Source organism: Triticum aestivum, chromosome 2D (assembly GCF_018294505.1).
Source record: "Triticum aestivum cultivar Chinese Spring chromosome 2D, IWGSC CS RefSeq v2.1, whole genome shotgun sequence".
Taxonomy (NCBI): Eukaryota; Viridiplantae; Streptophyta; class Magnoliopsida; order Poales; family Poaceae; genus Triticum; species Triticum aestivum.
The window spans coordinates 262,865,832-262,877,896 of NC_057799.1; the positions used below are offsets into that span (position 1 = coordinate 262,865,832).

At 41.1% G+C, this 12,065-nt stretch overlaps 1 protein-coding gene across 1 annotated transcript; it reads left to right on the top strand.

The window, feature by feature from the left end:
* Positions 1-395: 395 nt before the first annotated feature.
* LOC123052725 (exocyst complex component EXO84B) lies at positions 396-8,657 on the top strand. Its single transcript, XM_044476047.1, has 7 exons — positions 396-745; positions 1,775-1,872; positions 2,836-3,871; positions 5,172-5,684; positions 6,243-6,431; positions 6,503-6,636; positions 8,209-8,657. The coding sequence occupies exons 1-7, from the start codon at positions 527-529 to the stop codon at positions 8,369-8,371; spliced, it is 2,352 nt and encodes a 783-aa protein (XP_044331982.1). The 5' UTR covers positions 396-526; the 3' UTR covers positions 8,372-8,657.
* The last annotated feature ends 3,408 nt before the right edge of the window (positions 8,658-12,065 follow it).

A 12,065-nucleotide genomic window follows, 5' to 3' on the forward strand; every position in this document is an offset into this window, starting at 1 on the left:
GTGAGACATTTTTACTTGTATTCAGCTTGTAGAACTATGCTATTTTATTTGGTTGAAACTATGTTATTTGGCTATATGTTTGAATGCAAAAGCAATGTAAAAATGAGCTATTTGTTGAAATAGGGCGGCTAGCCGGCCACGCCGGCACATATGAATCGACGCGTTGAACGCACTGCCGACCCAAATCTAAAATAGGACGGATGTCGGGCAGACGGATGACCCACATGAACAAAATTCGGATCCATTTGCGTTGGCTCGTTGGAGTTGCTCTTATATCCAACGCCATGTGAGGCGGCGGATCTTTAAAAAAAATCCACCGGCTGACTCTTTGCAGCGCCCTTCAATGTTCGTTGGCTCATTGTCCGCTTAAAAGACCATTTTTATATTTGTTGGATGCTTTAAAAAAAATACCCCAGCCCCCACCCCAAAAAACGACGACAGCCAGGACGCGGCGATCTCGGAGAAGGCGTCCCTTCCCCGCCCCAAATCCGCCACCGCCCTACCGTCGGAGGCTTCTGGATCTCGGATGGCGTCGGCGAAGTCGTCACGGTCGAGGCCGGCCGGCCACTCGGGGGTGTTCCCGGTGGGCGCGGCGGCGACGGGGGTTGGTGGTGGTGGAGGCGGCGGGGGCGGCGGCGGCGGCGACGGCGGTGTGCAGCTCGCCGACAAGCTCAAGATCTTCAAGACCGACAACTTCGACCCCGACGCCTACGTGCAGTCCAAGTGCCAGACCATGAACGAGAAGGTGAGCGAGCTGTCTCTGATCTGTCGCCAGGGTTAGGCATGCGCTCAGCCCGTCTCCGTTTGTGTTTGCCGAGTCTGGACCGCGGATGGTATGATTTGGGTGGTGGGAAAGAGTTTGCGGCGTTCTGTTTCCAGGACGAGCCTGTGATCGTGGTTCGTATGGAGGTACGGGAAATGCGATTTGGGGCCTCGATCAGTGTTCACATTCAGGTCAATTCATTACGGGGGTATTGGCACTATCAACTTCTCCTTTATTGTGTCTGCATTATTGGGTCATGCTATGTACATGGAAAATTCTGGCTGTGGGGATGTGAGTGTGAGAAGATTGTGGTTGCAATGTACTCCCTCGGTAAAGAAATATAAGAGCGTTTAGATCACTAATTTAGTGGAATTGTTCCGACGATAGGTGTGAGTGTTTTACTTTTAGCTGGAGGTTAAACTTGATTCCTTGGTGATATAAAAAGGACGCTGTTTTAGCTGTATTATATATCGGAACTGAAAACTAGGCATGCTCGGGACAACTGAAAAGTAATCTGCAACATGGCGTGCATGCATTATTAGAAGGATTTGGAAATGCTTGGAGTTCAGGTTTGAACATGCTGCCATTCTGGTTAATGCAATTATACTGCGTGTATTGCTTGTGTTTTTCTACCAGGATAACAAGATTCACAACCACTTCATTGAAGTATATCTAAATATGTCGTATTGCATTATAATGTAGGCTGCTGGTGCAGTTTTTGTTTTCACAAAAAAACTGCATTCTCACCTCTGTTAAAATACTCACTTCGCGTCCATACTTTAATTGTTCTCGTTTAACAGCTGAAACTTCTGCATTTGCTTGCAAATTTGCACAACATTTCACGGGAATATTTTGCAAGTCCTTATTTATCTATTTTCCTTCTCTTTTGAGCTTGTTATGGTTATATTCCTTAGGCTTGACTTCCTTCAACATTATTGAAACTGTACCAGAGCTATGTGTACGTGTTAAAATGCACAACGAAAATAGCTGACCAAATCAACTTCATTACAGGAAATAAGACATTTGTGCTCCTATCTGCAAGATCTAAAGAAGGCTTCAGCTGAAGAAATGCGCAGAAGTGTTTATGCAAATTATGCTGCATTCATCAGGTCTGGCTGTAGCCCCATGAGTGCAATTTCATTTGGTGCCTTTATCCATTGTCACCTATGTGCTAGAAATGAACCCCACCAATCATGATGAGTTGATGACACATTACAGAGTGGAATAGTTTATTTATTGTTGCCAATAAAGTTTTCTACTCTCGTTAAATTTTGTATGACACATCATGATAGTGGTATTTTCTAATTACTGATGCCAATGTTTCCACCCACGCTGTCATGTGCTGCATCAGTACCACAGGAAGAACCACTTAAGGCATTTTGGTCCTTCAATAATCAATATAACGCCACTGATATCTTTATATGAAACTTCCTGCATTAATAAAAATTGCTTATGCGGAAGCATTTGCCTATTTTAGTTTTACCGTCTCAGGCTGGGTTGCATTAATAAAAATTGCTTATGCGGAAACATTGCCTATTTTAGTTTTACCGTAGCAGATTCTTCGTTATGAGAAATTTCATTAAACCTTTTGGGATGGCTACGATACGCAAATAACATTTAGGTAAAGAAGTTCCTAACTTGTTAGTTGAGTAGTAAGTGGATGGTTGGAAAATTGTTTGATAAGCACGTAGCATACAATTACACAATCATACTTAATATAGCCAGTTAGTTCCTCTTTTTTTACATATGCATCCTTTGTGTTTGAAAAATAAATGCTGTAGAGTGCTGGCTATCATGTATTTCGTTTTGTTTCTGTCCTCATCAGAAAAGTCCATTCTCTTGCAGTCAAGAGTTCCACTACATGTGTCTTTATGTAGTGGTATCCTTTATGTAGTGGTATCATTTTCTTCATGGTGCATAGTTGATGTGCAAAGCGTCTAATTTGTGGCATGTGAGACCATAATTTGCATGCATGACTTTGTTTTAAAATAATTACTTCCATTTATTTCTGTTCTTCCTGTTACTACATTATTTCCTCACTAATATTTGATAACTGGTCTCCTGGTCATCAGAACATCGAAGGAGATATCCGACCTTGAAGGCGAGCTCTTGTCAATTAGAAATTTACTCAATACACAGGCGGCTTTAATCCATGGTCTATCTGAAGGAGTTCAGATAGATTCCCTGACTTCGGGTACTGAAGGTTCTACAGAAGAGGACATATCCAATGTTGAAGGCCAGGAGCCTTCAGAAATACAGAAATGGTCTGCAGATTTCCCTGACATGCTTGATGTTTTGCTAGCTGAGAGAAGAGTGGATGAAGCGCTAGATGCACTAGATGAAGCGGAGCGAGTTGCTGCAGACCGGACACAAACTCTAACTACAGCTGAAATTTCGGCTTTGAGAAGTGCCGTCTCTGATAATCGTCAAAAGCTGGCAGACCAGCTTGCTGAAGCTGCCTGTCAGTCTTCTACTCGTGGCATTGAGCTCCGTGCTGCCGCTTCTGCTCTCAAAAGGCTTGGTGATGGCCCTCGAGCTCACAGTCTATTACTCAGTGCACATAATCAAAGGCTTCAATGTAATTTGCAAACAATACATCCGTCAAGCACCTCATATGGTGGGGCATACACTGCTGCACTTGCTCAACAAGTTTTTTCAGTTGTAGCTCAGGCGCTCAGTGATTCTGTGGAAGTTTTTGGCGATGAGTCATGTTATGCATCTGAGCTGGTTACATGGGCTACACAGCAGGTTTTGTCCTTTGCACTCCTGGTAAAGAGGCATGTGTTGTCTTCTTGTGCAGCCGCTGGAGGCTTGAGAGCAGCTGCAGAATGTGTTCAAATATCAATTGGCCATTGTTCCTTGCTGGAAGCTCGTGGTCTATCTGTTTCTGCTGTCCTCCTGAAGCAGTTCAAGCCCAGTCTTGAGCAAGCATTAGATGCTAACTTGAGGAGAATCGAAGAGAGTACTGCTGCACTTGCTGCAGCTGATAACTGGACACTCACTTATCCCCCAAATGGTATTCGCCCATTAGCTAGATCTTCTGTTGCTAATTTGGCACTTCAACCAAAGCTCTCGAGCAGTGCACATCGTTTCAATTCTATGGTTCAGGTAATGATTGATCTATTTTGTTTGAGCAAAATGAATGAATCTTTCCTTCTTGCTGTTTTCATCAAAATGGTAGTGACCTATCCATCTTGGCATGCTTGGTACTACACAACAAATAGCCACAACCCCTTTTTGTGTGTGTGTGGAGTTGCAACCTCAGTTAACATTTGTCTCGAGCGATTGAATTTCTGTTCGCACAAAGATGTACTCCCTCCGTCCCAAAATAAGTGTCTCAATTTTAGTACAACTTTGGCTGTACAAAGTTGTACACTTATTTTGGGACGGAGGGAGTAGTTCTTAGGATTTGGCTAGTAGTCACTGTATGTGTATCTCAACTACGAGGTCTTCAACCTAGTCGAGTCGAGTCCCCACCAACTTAGGTGACTAGTCACGAGAGCAGAGCAGGGGTTGAAATAGAGAAGAGAAGAGCAGGAGATACCAAGGGTAGGGGATGAGTGGGGAAACAGGAGGGAGTACCGAGTATTGGCCAGGAGAGGTGTCGTTATGTAGGGAAGGCGGAAATCTGAGTTGGTGGCTTGTCTTGGAGCTGGTGGCAGTAGCTGTGGATTGTCTTGGCAGCAGATTAGGAGGTGCAGCAGAAGGTCCCTGGAGGATCACCATAGGCAAGTTGTTGAACGTAGTCGGTTGGCCTGACAAGCTAGGTGATTAGTTACCAACTAGCCATAGGCTTGAAAAACTGCTCGACTAGCCTATGAAATAGCTGAATTATAAATGTTACAGGAGACCCTGTCAAGTGCATTTATTTATTTTTGTTTGCTTTAAGTGAAGTATTGCGTTTCCATAGTACATTGATACCAAAGTAGGTGTTTCATGGGTCATATAAATTAAAATTTAGTAATGTGGCCTTTGAAGTTTGAAGACATGAGAATATTTAATTGTTTATCCTTTTTTCCTTCCTTATATTCTTTAGACTAGCTACCAACACATTATATTAATACAGTAGGATTGCAGTCATTCAGGCGGTTGAAAAGATCAAAGAGCTTCCCAACGAAATTCAAATCATATAATGTCTTGCAGAAGCTGGAAGCATATTTTCATCAACTACAATAATACTAAAGTCCCAGCCTGCGAGAGCTAGAATTGTTTACTTCTAGTTGGCTTCCCTGGTATATTGGTTAGTCATGCTTAAACATCATCACATATGCATATAAGAGATCTTGTGATACATACTGCTTCATTGCACTCGGTTCCTTTGATAGCGGTGACTGTCTTGTATCATTGTCCTTTCAAGTATTGTGCATGACTATATGCAGTATGTGTTGATAATACCTGGAAATTTCAGGACTACTTTGAGGATGTCACACCACTCCTTAGCTTGCAGTTAGGGGGTTCGACAATGGATGGGATTGCAAAAAATTTCAGCTTGTACGTCAATCTGCTCATAAGTGCATTACCTGGATCAATGGATGACGAAGCTAACATAGATGGTTTAGGCAATAAGATTATTAGAATGGCAGAGACTGAGGAACAGCAGTTGGCTTTATTAGCCAATGCATCTTTACTTGCTGAGGAATTGCTACCTAGAGCAGCTATGAAGCTGTCATCTATAAACCAGTCCAGCATGGATGATTTGCGTAAAAGAGGACCAGATAAGCAAAACCGTGTGCCTGAGCTACGAGAATGGAAAAGGAAATTACAACGCATGGTGGACAGGTTGAGAGATAGTTTCTGCAGGCAGCATGCTCTTGAACTAATATTTACAGATGAAGGTGATACCCATCTCAGTGCAGAAATGTATATTAGTATGGATAATACTGTTGAAGAGCCAGAGTGGGTCCCATCTCCAATTTTCCAGGTACTTACAAGCTGCAACTATTTATTGTCTCTTGAGAACTTAAACCCAAGTGCGTATGCCATTTGTGTCATTTATGTTGATCCCTGAACCTTACCTTTGTTTTGCAAATCCTTTAGCTTTTAGGGATAACAGTGCCTCAGGCAGTCAGTGATACGTTGAAATAATTGTTATCTCATTGTTTGTGCAGTTGGTCATGTTAGTTCTTTATATGTATTTTTTGTTTATCATTCTATCATGAATTGGTGATTATAAAACTGGAGGACAGTTATAACTAAAATTAACTGACGACATGGAATGGATGATCCAGGGGTTGCAAGTGACTAGAGTAAATGAAACATATAGACAAATTTGAAAAAAAGGCACCTTTATTGTGATATTCCAAGCACATTGTTATAAATCGTGTCAATATGTTAGCTTTCATCATCTTAGTCCTTTGTATTCAATGTACTCTCGTACAGTTTAGAATGCAGCAACTTGTCAAACATAATTATCTTTCTTTGCATGGAGCAAGCTTGTTCCAAAACAATATGGTCTAATCTTATGTGCTGTTCATTGCAGGAACTGTATGCAAAGCTAAATAGGATGGCAGGCGTTGCTGCAGATATGTTTGTTGGTAGAGAAAGATTCGCTACTTTGCTAATGATGCGGCTCACTGAGACAGTTATCCTTTGGCTCTCGGAGGATCAGGCCTTCTGGGAAGAGATTGAGCAGGGACCAAAGCCTTTGGGCCCCCTTGGTCTTCAGCAGGTAAATTCATTACTTATTTATCTTCTTTTTAGGTGCAACTCTTGTTTCACAATTTTTTCCTTTGTTTGCAGTTCTACCTGGATATGCAATTTGTCATCATCTTCGGACAAGGTCGATTTTTGTCTAGACATGTGCATCAAGTCATATTGGATATCATTGATAGAGCAATGGGTGCCTTTTCTGCTACCGGAATGAATCCTGATAGGTACTATGCTTGACTTCTATTTGTACTTCTATTGGTTCAGAACTAAGTATTCTAGATCTGCTAATTTCAGCCAAAAAGCATAATTATCAACTGCAGTTGCTTAGGATCGTTGGTGATGCACGCAAATATGTTATCCAAATACTAACTGAAGAGAAATATTTAAGCTATGTCATGTCTACTTAGTTTGCTTGGACAGCCAAGCAAATTTTCCTAGCAAAGCTGCCGGCTGCTAAGATTCTCTAAACAGTAATACATCTGGCATAAAGTTAGTTACACTATAGAATCTCTTGTGCCACCACCACTGCTGCCTCCTCAAATTATCTAGAAATATTCAAAGAATATGATAGCTCCATGTTTGGTTGAGGGATATGTTATGGTGGCAATGTCCTTTGAAATCACGGGGCTGTAGCTCCAGTGAACCTAGCTGTTTGATTCATTCCTTCTCTCATTGGGACCTGCATGCAATCAAGGAGCTGCGGTGCATCGTGGCATGTTCTTTATACATCAGTTTATATGTCTGTATCTGAATTGACCTGAGATCCCCATGGCAACAATACTTTATCCTACGGGTGCATACGGTGGAGCAGCAGCTCCATGGAGCTAAACATCCACTCAGTAAGTTATGTCTAGGCAGTTATCCATGTGTTTAGAGTGTTGGTAATGGTATAATTTGGAGGATCGTTTTATGAAAATAGCTGTTTGATGTATTTCCTACTCCCTCCGTCCGAAAAAGCTTGTCCTTCAAATGGATGTATCTATCACTAACTTGGTGCTAGATACATCCATTTGAGGGACAAGCTTGGGACAACTTGTCCTTCAAATGGATGTATCTATCACTAACTTGGTGCTAGATACATCCATTTGAGGGACAAGCTTGGGACAAGCTTTTTCGGACGGAGGGAGTATTTACTATCTCTGTTTCTGAATGTAAGACGTTTTGGCAGTTTAAATTGAACTGCCAAAATGCCTTATATTTAGGAACAGAGGGTGTAAAATTTAGCATGAATGTAAAATGTAGCCATCTGTCGATTATAATCTTAGCTATGTACCTGAATAGCTAGAAAGATGTTTCCTGGATTCTCAGATTGCATTAATACTCTGAAAATACCTTCTGCTCCAATTCGTCATGGTGACCAGCCTGTTATTTGGATCGCAGTTAAACAGTTCGCCTCAGGATGGTTTAGTAACTCCCCGTATTGAGAAAACTTGCATTCTTCCAATTCTTCTTTTTTTCATTTAGTTCTGTTCAAAAAGAGATACCTCAAAATACTTCAATTACCACATGCAAGAAATAGGCCAATACGGTAGCTTTTTTGTTCAATTTCTTGTGGAGTAAAAAAAGCACCCCTTAGGGGAATTTGAGGTATATACCAAAACTTTCCAAAATGCTCCCTCCGTAAACTAATATAAGAGCGTTTAGATCACTAAAGTAGTGATCTAAACGCTCTTATATTAGTTTACAGAGGGAGTATTACTCATACAAGGAGGCCCTTGGTTGTTTCTCTACAAAGTTGCTCGTTGCTTTTTTCCGTGGACTTCTAAATTGAAATCAGTATGCTTGCTTTTGTGCAGTGTCCTTCCCGGCGACGATTGGTTCATGGATGTCGCTCAAGAGGTTGTCGGCATGATCAGTGGAAGGGGTAGGGCTGCCAATGGGGACAGGGAGATTAACAGCCCGACTGCCTCTGTTTCAGCACACTCTATGTCATCTTTCAGATCCCATGGCAGCTCTTAGTTTGCAGGCTAGTCTTTGTAGGCAGGTCATTGTATAATAAGTAATATACTACATTCTCTCCTTTCATATTCCTGTGATCTTACTTTTTGGGTTTCTGTTTTCCTTCTTTGTTCTGCATCTGCTGTGCAAGCATAGATTGATAATTGTTTGACCTAGGAAACAAAATCCTTTGCAATTGTTTCACGCGCTGAGTCCTGCGAGCGTTGCGTCTTGCATGACTAGTATATGACATTGAGTTTTGTATCACCGGATCATTCCTTCATCAGGATTTGTGTAGAGTGAATAAGTCATGGGCGAGTCACCCCTTGTCATTTTTCTGACTGTAAAGCCAGATGTCGATCTCTTAAGCAAGTGCCACTTTACCATGATTTGTGGGATGATGTGAATGAGATGAAACGGTATATCTTCCATGGAGAGTTGTAGAAATTGTAGTTGTTGCGTTTTGTTCTGAGATTCTATTGCTACAGATTATTTTGGATTGGTTTTTAATTAACCTGGCATCTCCAGGAGACAACCAAATGCCCAATCCTATATATGCAACTGATAGAAAATTACGATTCGCTGCATGTTGCCAGGTCAAACAGCTTGGACAACCAATTTGAAGGCCGATAATGTTTAACTGTGTGCGCATAGTTAGGAGGTAGTTGTACTAAAACTTAACCAAAAGGTGACATATATTGTACTCCCTCCGTCCTAAAATATAAGAACATTAACATTCTTAAATTTTGGGACGGAGGGAGTATACTGGAGCAAGTAACACGATGCATATATTTCAAGATGCAATATCTTCTCACATATTATGTTTTACAGCCCACGTATAGGTTCTTGAGATTGAACAAAAAGAACTGATTTGCAGACTTCGTCACTTGGGTTATGGAGGAAGGTGATGATTCGACAACCTACGGCATTCATCTTTTGATGAGGTCATTTAGCATGTGACCTTTCCTTCAACTAAGGTGGCGAATGGAGTTGAGTGTGGAGAAGTTTGCACCAACATTTCTCTCACCCCCACGATTTACTAGATGCAACACATCCCATATGAGAGTGAGAGCCACATGCACCACTTGAGTGAGTGGAAAAATGAAAGAGAAGTGTGCCCCTACGACGTGCGAGATTGAATGCATTTCCTATGAGAGGATGAGTGACCACCACTAGTGATGGAGGCGAAAGGTGTCTCGTCTTTCAATGAGATGATAACTATCTTTTTGGTGAAAGTCGACATCCCGCCTTAGCAATCGCTAAACCAACTCTGAAAGGTTATTGACCACACCGGATGATCAATCTGACCACGGGGGTCTATTTCCTACACGCAAACGAAGAATAAGTAAGAAACTGAGATTGCAATCTGGATATTGCGAATTTAAGAGAAAGCTTTATTGATGGAAGTGGGGTTTTGAAACTTCTCGGCCTGGTCATTGGACATAAATGACGTACGCGAGTTGTAACTATGGCGAACTTTAATTGAAAAAAACCCAAGTCTGAGCGACGCCTCTAGGGCTGTATTTATAGAGGAAAAGAGAGGGGATTTCGTCCACCCTTGGCAAGGTGGGACTGAAACACCTCCTGAATCGCTTCCCCTACGACACAGACTCTAAAAACAGCCTAAAATAAGGTATTTCAAATTACATGGGCCTGGCCCTAAAATAAGGTGGTGCAACACCTATAATAAGCTATGGAGGAAATTTATGAAATGTCATCTTGTATATTTCGTCCATGTTCTTGTATGTCATCATGATGGCTTTAAAGTGCTAACAACTCCGCTAGAAACTTTGTTCTTGTTCCCTTCGCATGTGCCTTCATCTCCACGCTTGATCCTGCTTCAGTGTTCATCCCTCTTGTCCATGCCAGGCCCTTCATTCCTAAATAACACAATTGTATCCAATTTAGGAAGCATCATATTCTCATGAACATGAATCATTAGCAAGAAACAGAAATACCTGATAATTCAATTAGCATGCGCTAGCTCTAGTAATTGGTCCAGTATGTGTAGTAGCAGGGGTTGTGGGTGTAACTGTGGTAGGGATGTCTTCATCATCCTCCCCTTCTTGAATTAAAGTCACCCTCAATGGAAGCTCGTCTTCCGCACCCAAATAAGGCTTCAATATGCAATGTCAAATGTGGGACTAACTCCAAAATCAGCAGGCAACTCCAGTTTATATGCATTATCATTTATTTTCTCTAGCACCTTAAAAGGACCATCAACACATGTCATAAGCTTAATTTTGTGTAAATCAGGAAACTTATCTTTCCATAAATGTAACCAAACAAGATCTCCTGCTTTAAACACAATATTTCTTCTACCCTTATCGCCAACAAGTTTGTATTTAGCATTCATGTGCTCGATGTTTCCTTAGTTAACTCATGCATTTTAAAGATCAATTCAATACATTGTTTAGCATCAAAATTAACCTTCTCCGCAGATGGAAGAGGCAACAAATCAATGGGTGCACGAGGTAGGAAACCATACATAACTTTAAAAGGGCACATCTTAGTAGTAGAATGCAATGAACGATTATAAGAAAATTCAATATGAGGCAAGCATTGTTCCCATGTTTTCAGGATATTCTTCAAAATAACCCTAAGCATAGTAGACAATGTTCTGTTGACTACTTTACTTTGTCCATCAGCTTGGGGGTGACATGTAGTACTAAAAAGCACTTTAGTCCCCAATTTAGCCCATAAACATCTCCAAAAGTGGCTAAGAAATTTAGTATCATGATCTGAAACAATAGTATTTGGCACACCATGCAAGTAAATAATTTCATGAAAGAATAAATCAACAACATTAGCAGCATCATCGCTTTTACGACATGGTATAAAGTGTGCCATTTTCAAAAATCTATCCATGACAACAAATATGCTATCCCTCCCCTTCTTTGTTTGAGGTACACAAGTTCCATGGATATGTGCTCCCACGGAACACTAGGTAGAGGCAAAGGCATATATAAACCATGAGTATTGACTCATGACTTAGCTTTTTGACATGTAGTGCAGCGAGCAACAAAACACTCAATATCTCCTCTCACCGTTGGCCAAAAGAAAAGTGCAGCAAGTACGTGCTCTGTCTTCTTCACGCCAAAGTGTCCCATTATGTAACATCCCAATTTTCAATTTGGATGTTAATCATTAGGTCATCATATGCATCCATGATTTCTTGCATTTTGAATTGGTTTTATTTGGACATTTTGATCCTAGAGACCTTAAGCAACTCAAGGACCATTTGGGAGAGTTGGAGGTTTTCATAAAATTCCATTTTTGAATTTTCAAAATTTGGTAAATTGGATCAAGGTGATTTTTTATTTGAAATTATTTTTCCAATTATTTCAAAATAAATGGAAAATAAGAGAAGATAATATGACTTCTTCAAAATAGAGGAATAATGGAAATTTAAATTTAAATATTTATTTATTTGAGTTTTATTCGGTTAAATTAGAGAAAAAATGCATTTTAGCCCAGAAAAATGTTCATATTGTCCTAAATATTAGGAGAGGACCGTGAAAATTATTTTTGGGATTTTTAGGATTTTTATTTATTTTATTTTTGGATTTATTTTTTCTTTTCGGCGAAATTATTACAAAAAAAAGTTCCTGGGCCGGCCCAGCCGCAGCCGGGCCACGGCCCAGCTCGCAACCGCCGCCGCCGCCGTCCCCGAGCCAGACTCCGGCAGGAGTCCGAGCCACCGCCGCCTCGGCCT

What these genes read in the sequence shown, in the direction of transcription:
- LOC123052725 (XM_044476047.1), top strand. Translation starts at nt 527, where the DNA reads ATGGCGTCGGCGAAGTCGTCACGGTCGAGGCCGGCCGGCCACTCGGGG. An exon ending in GCCAGACCATGAACGAGAAG is followed by an intron (nt 746 to 1,774) that starts GTGAGCGAGCTG and finishes ACTTCATTACAG; the next exon opens with GAAATAAGACATTTGTGCTC. An exon ending in GCCCCCTTGGTCTTCAGCAG is followed by an intron (nt 6,432 to 6,502) that starts GTAAATTCATTA and finishes CTTTGTTTGCAG; the next exon opens with TTCTACCTGGATATGCAATT.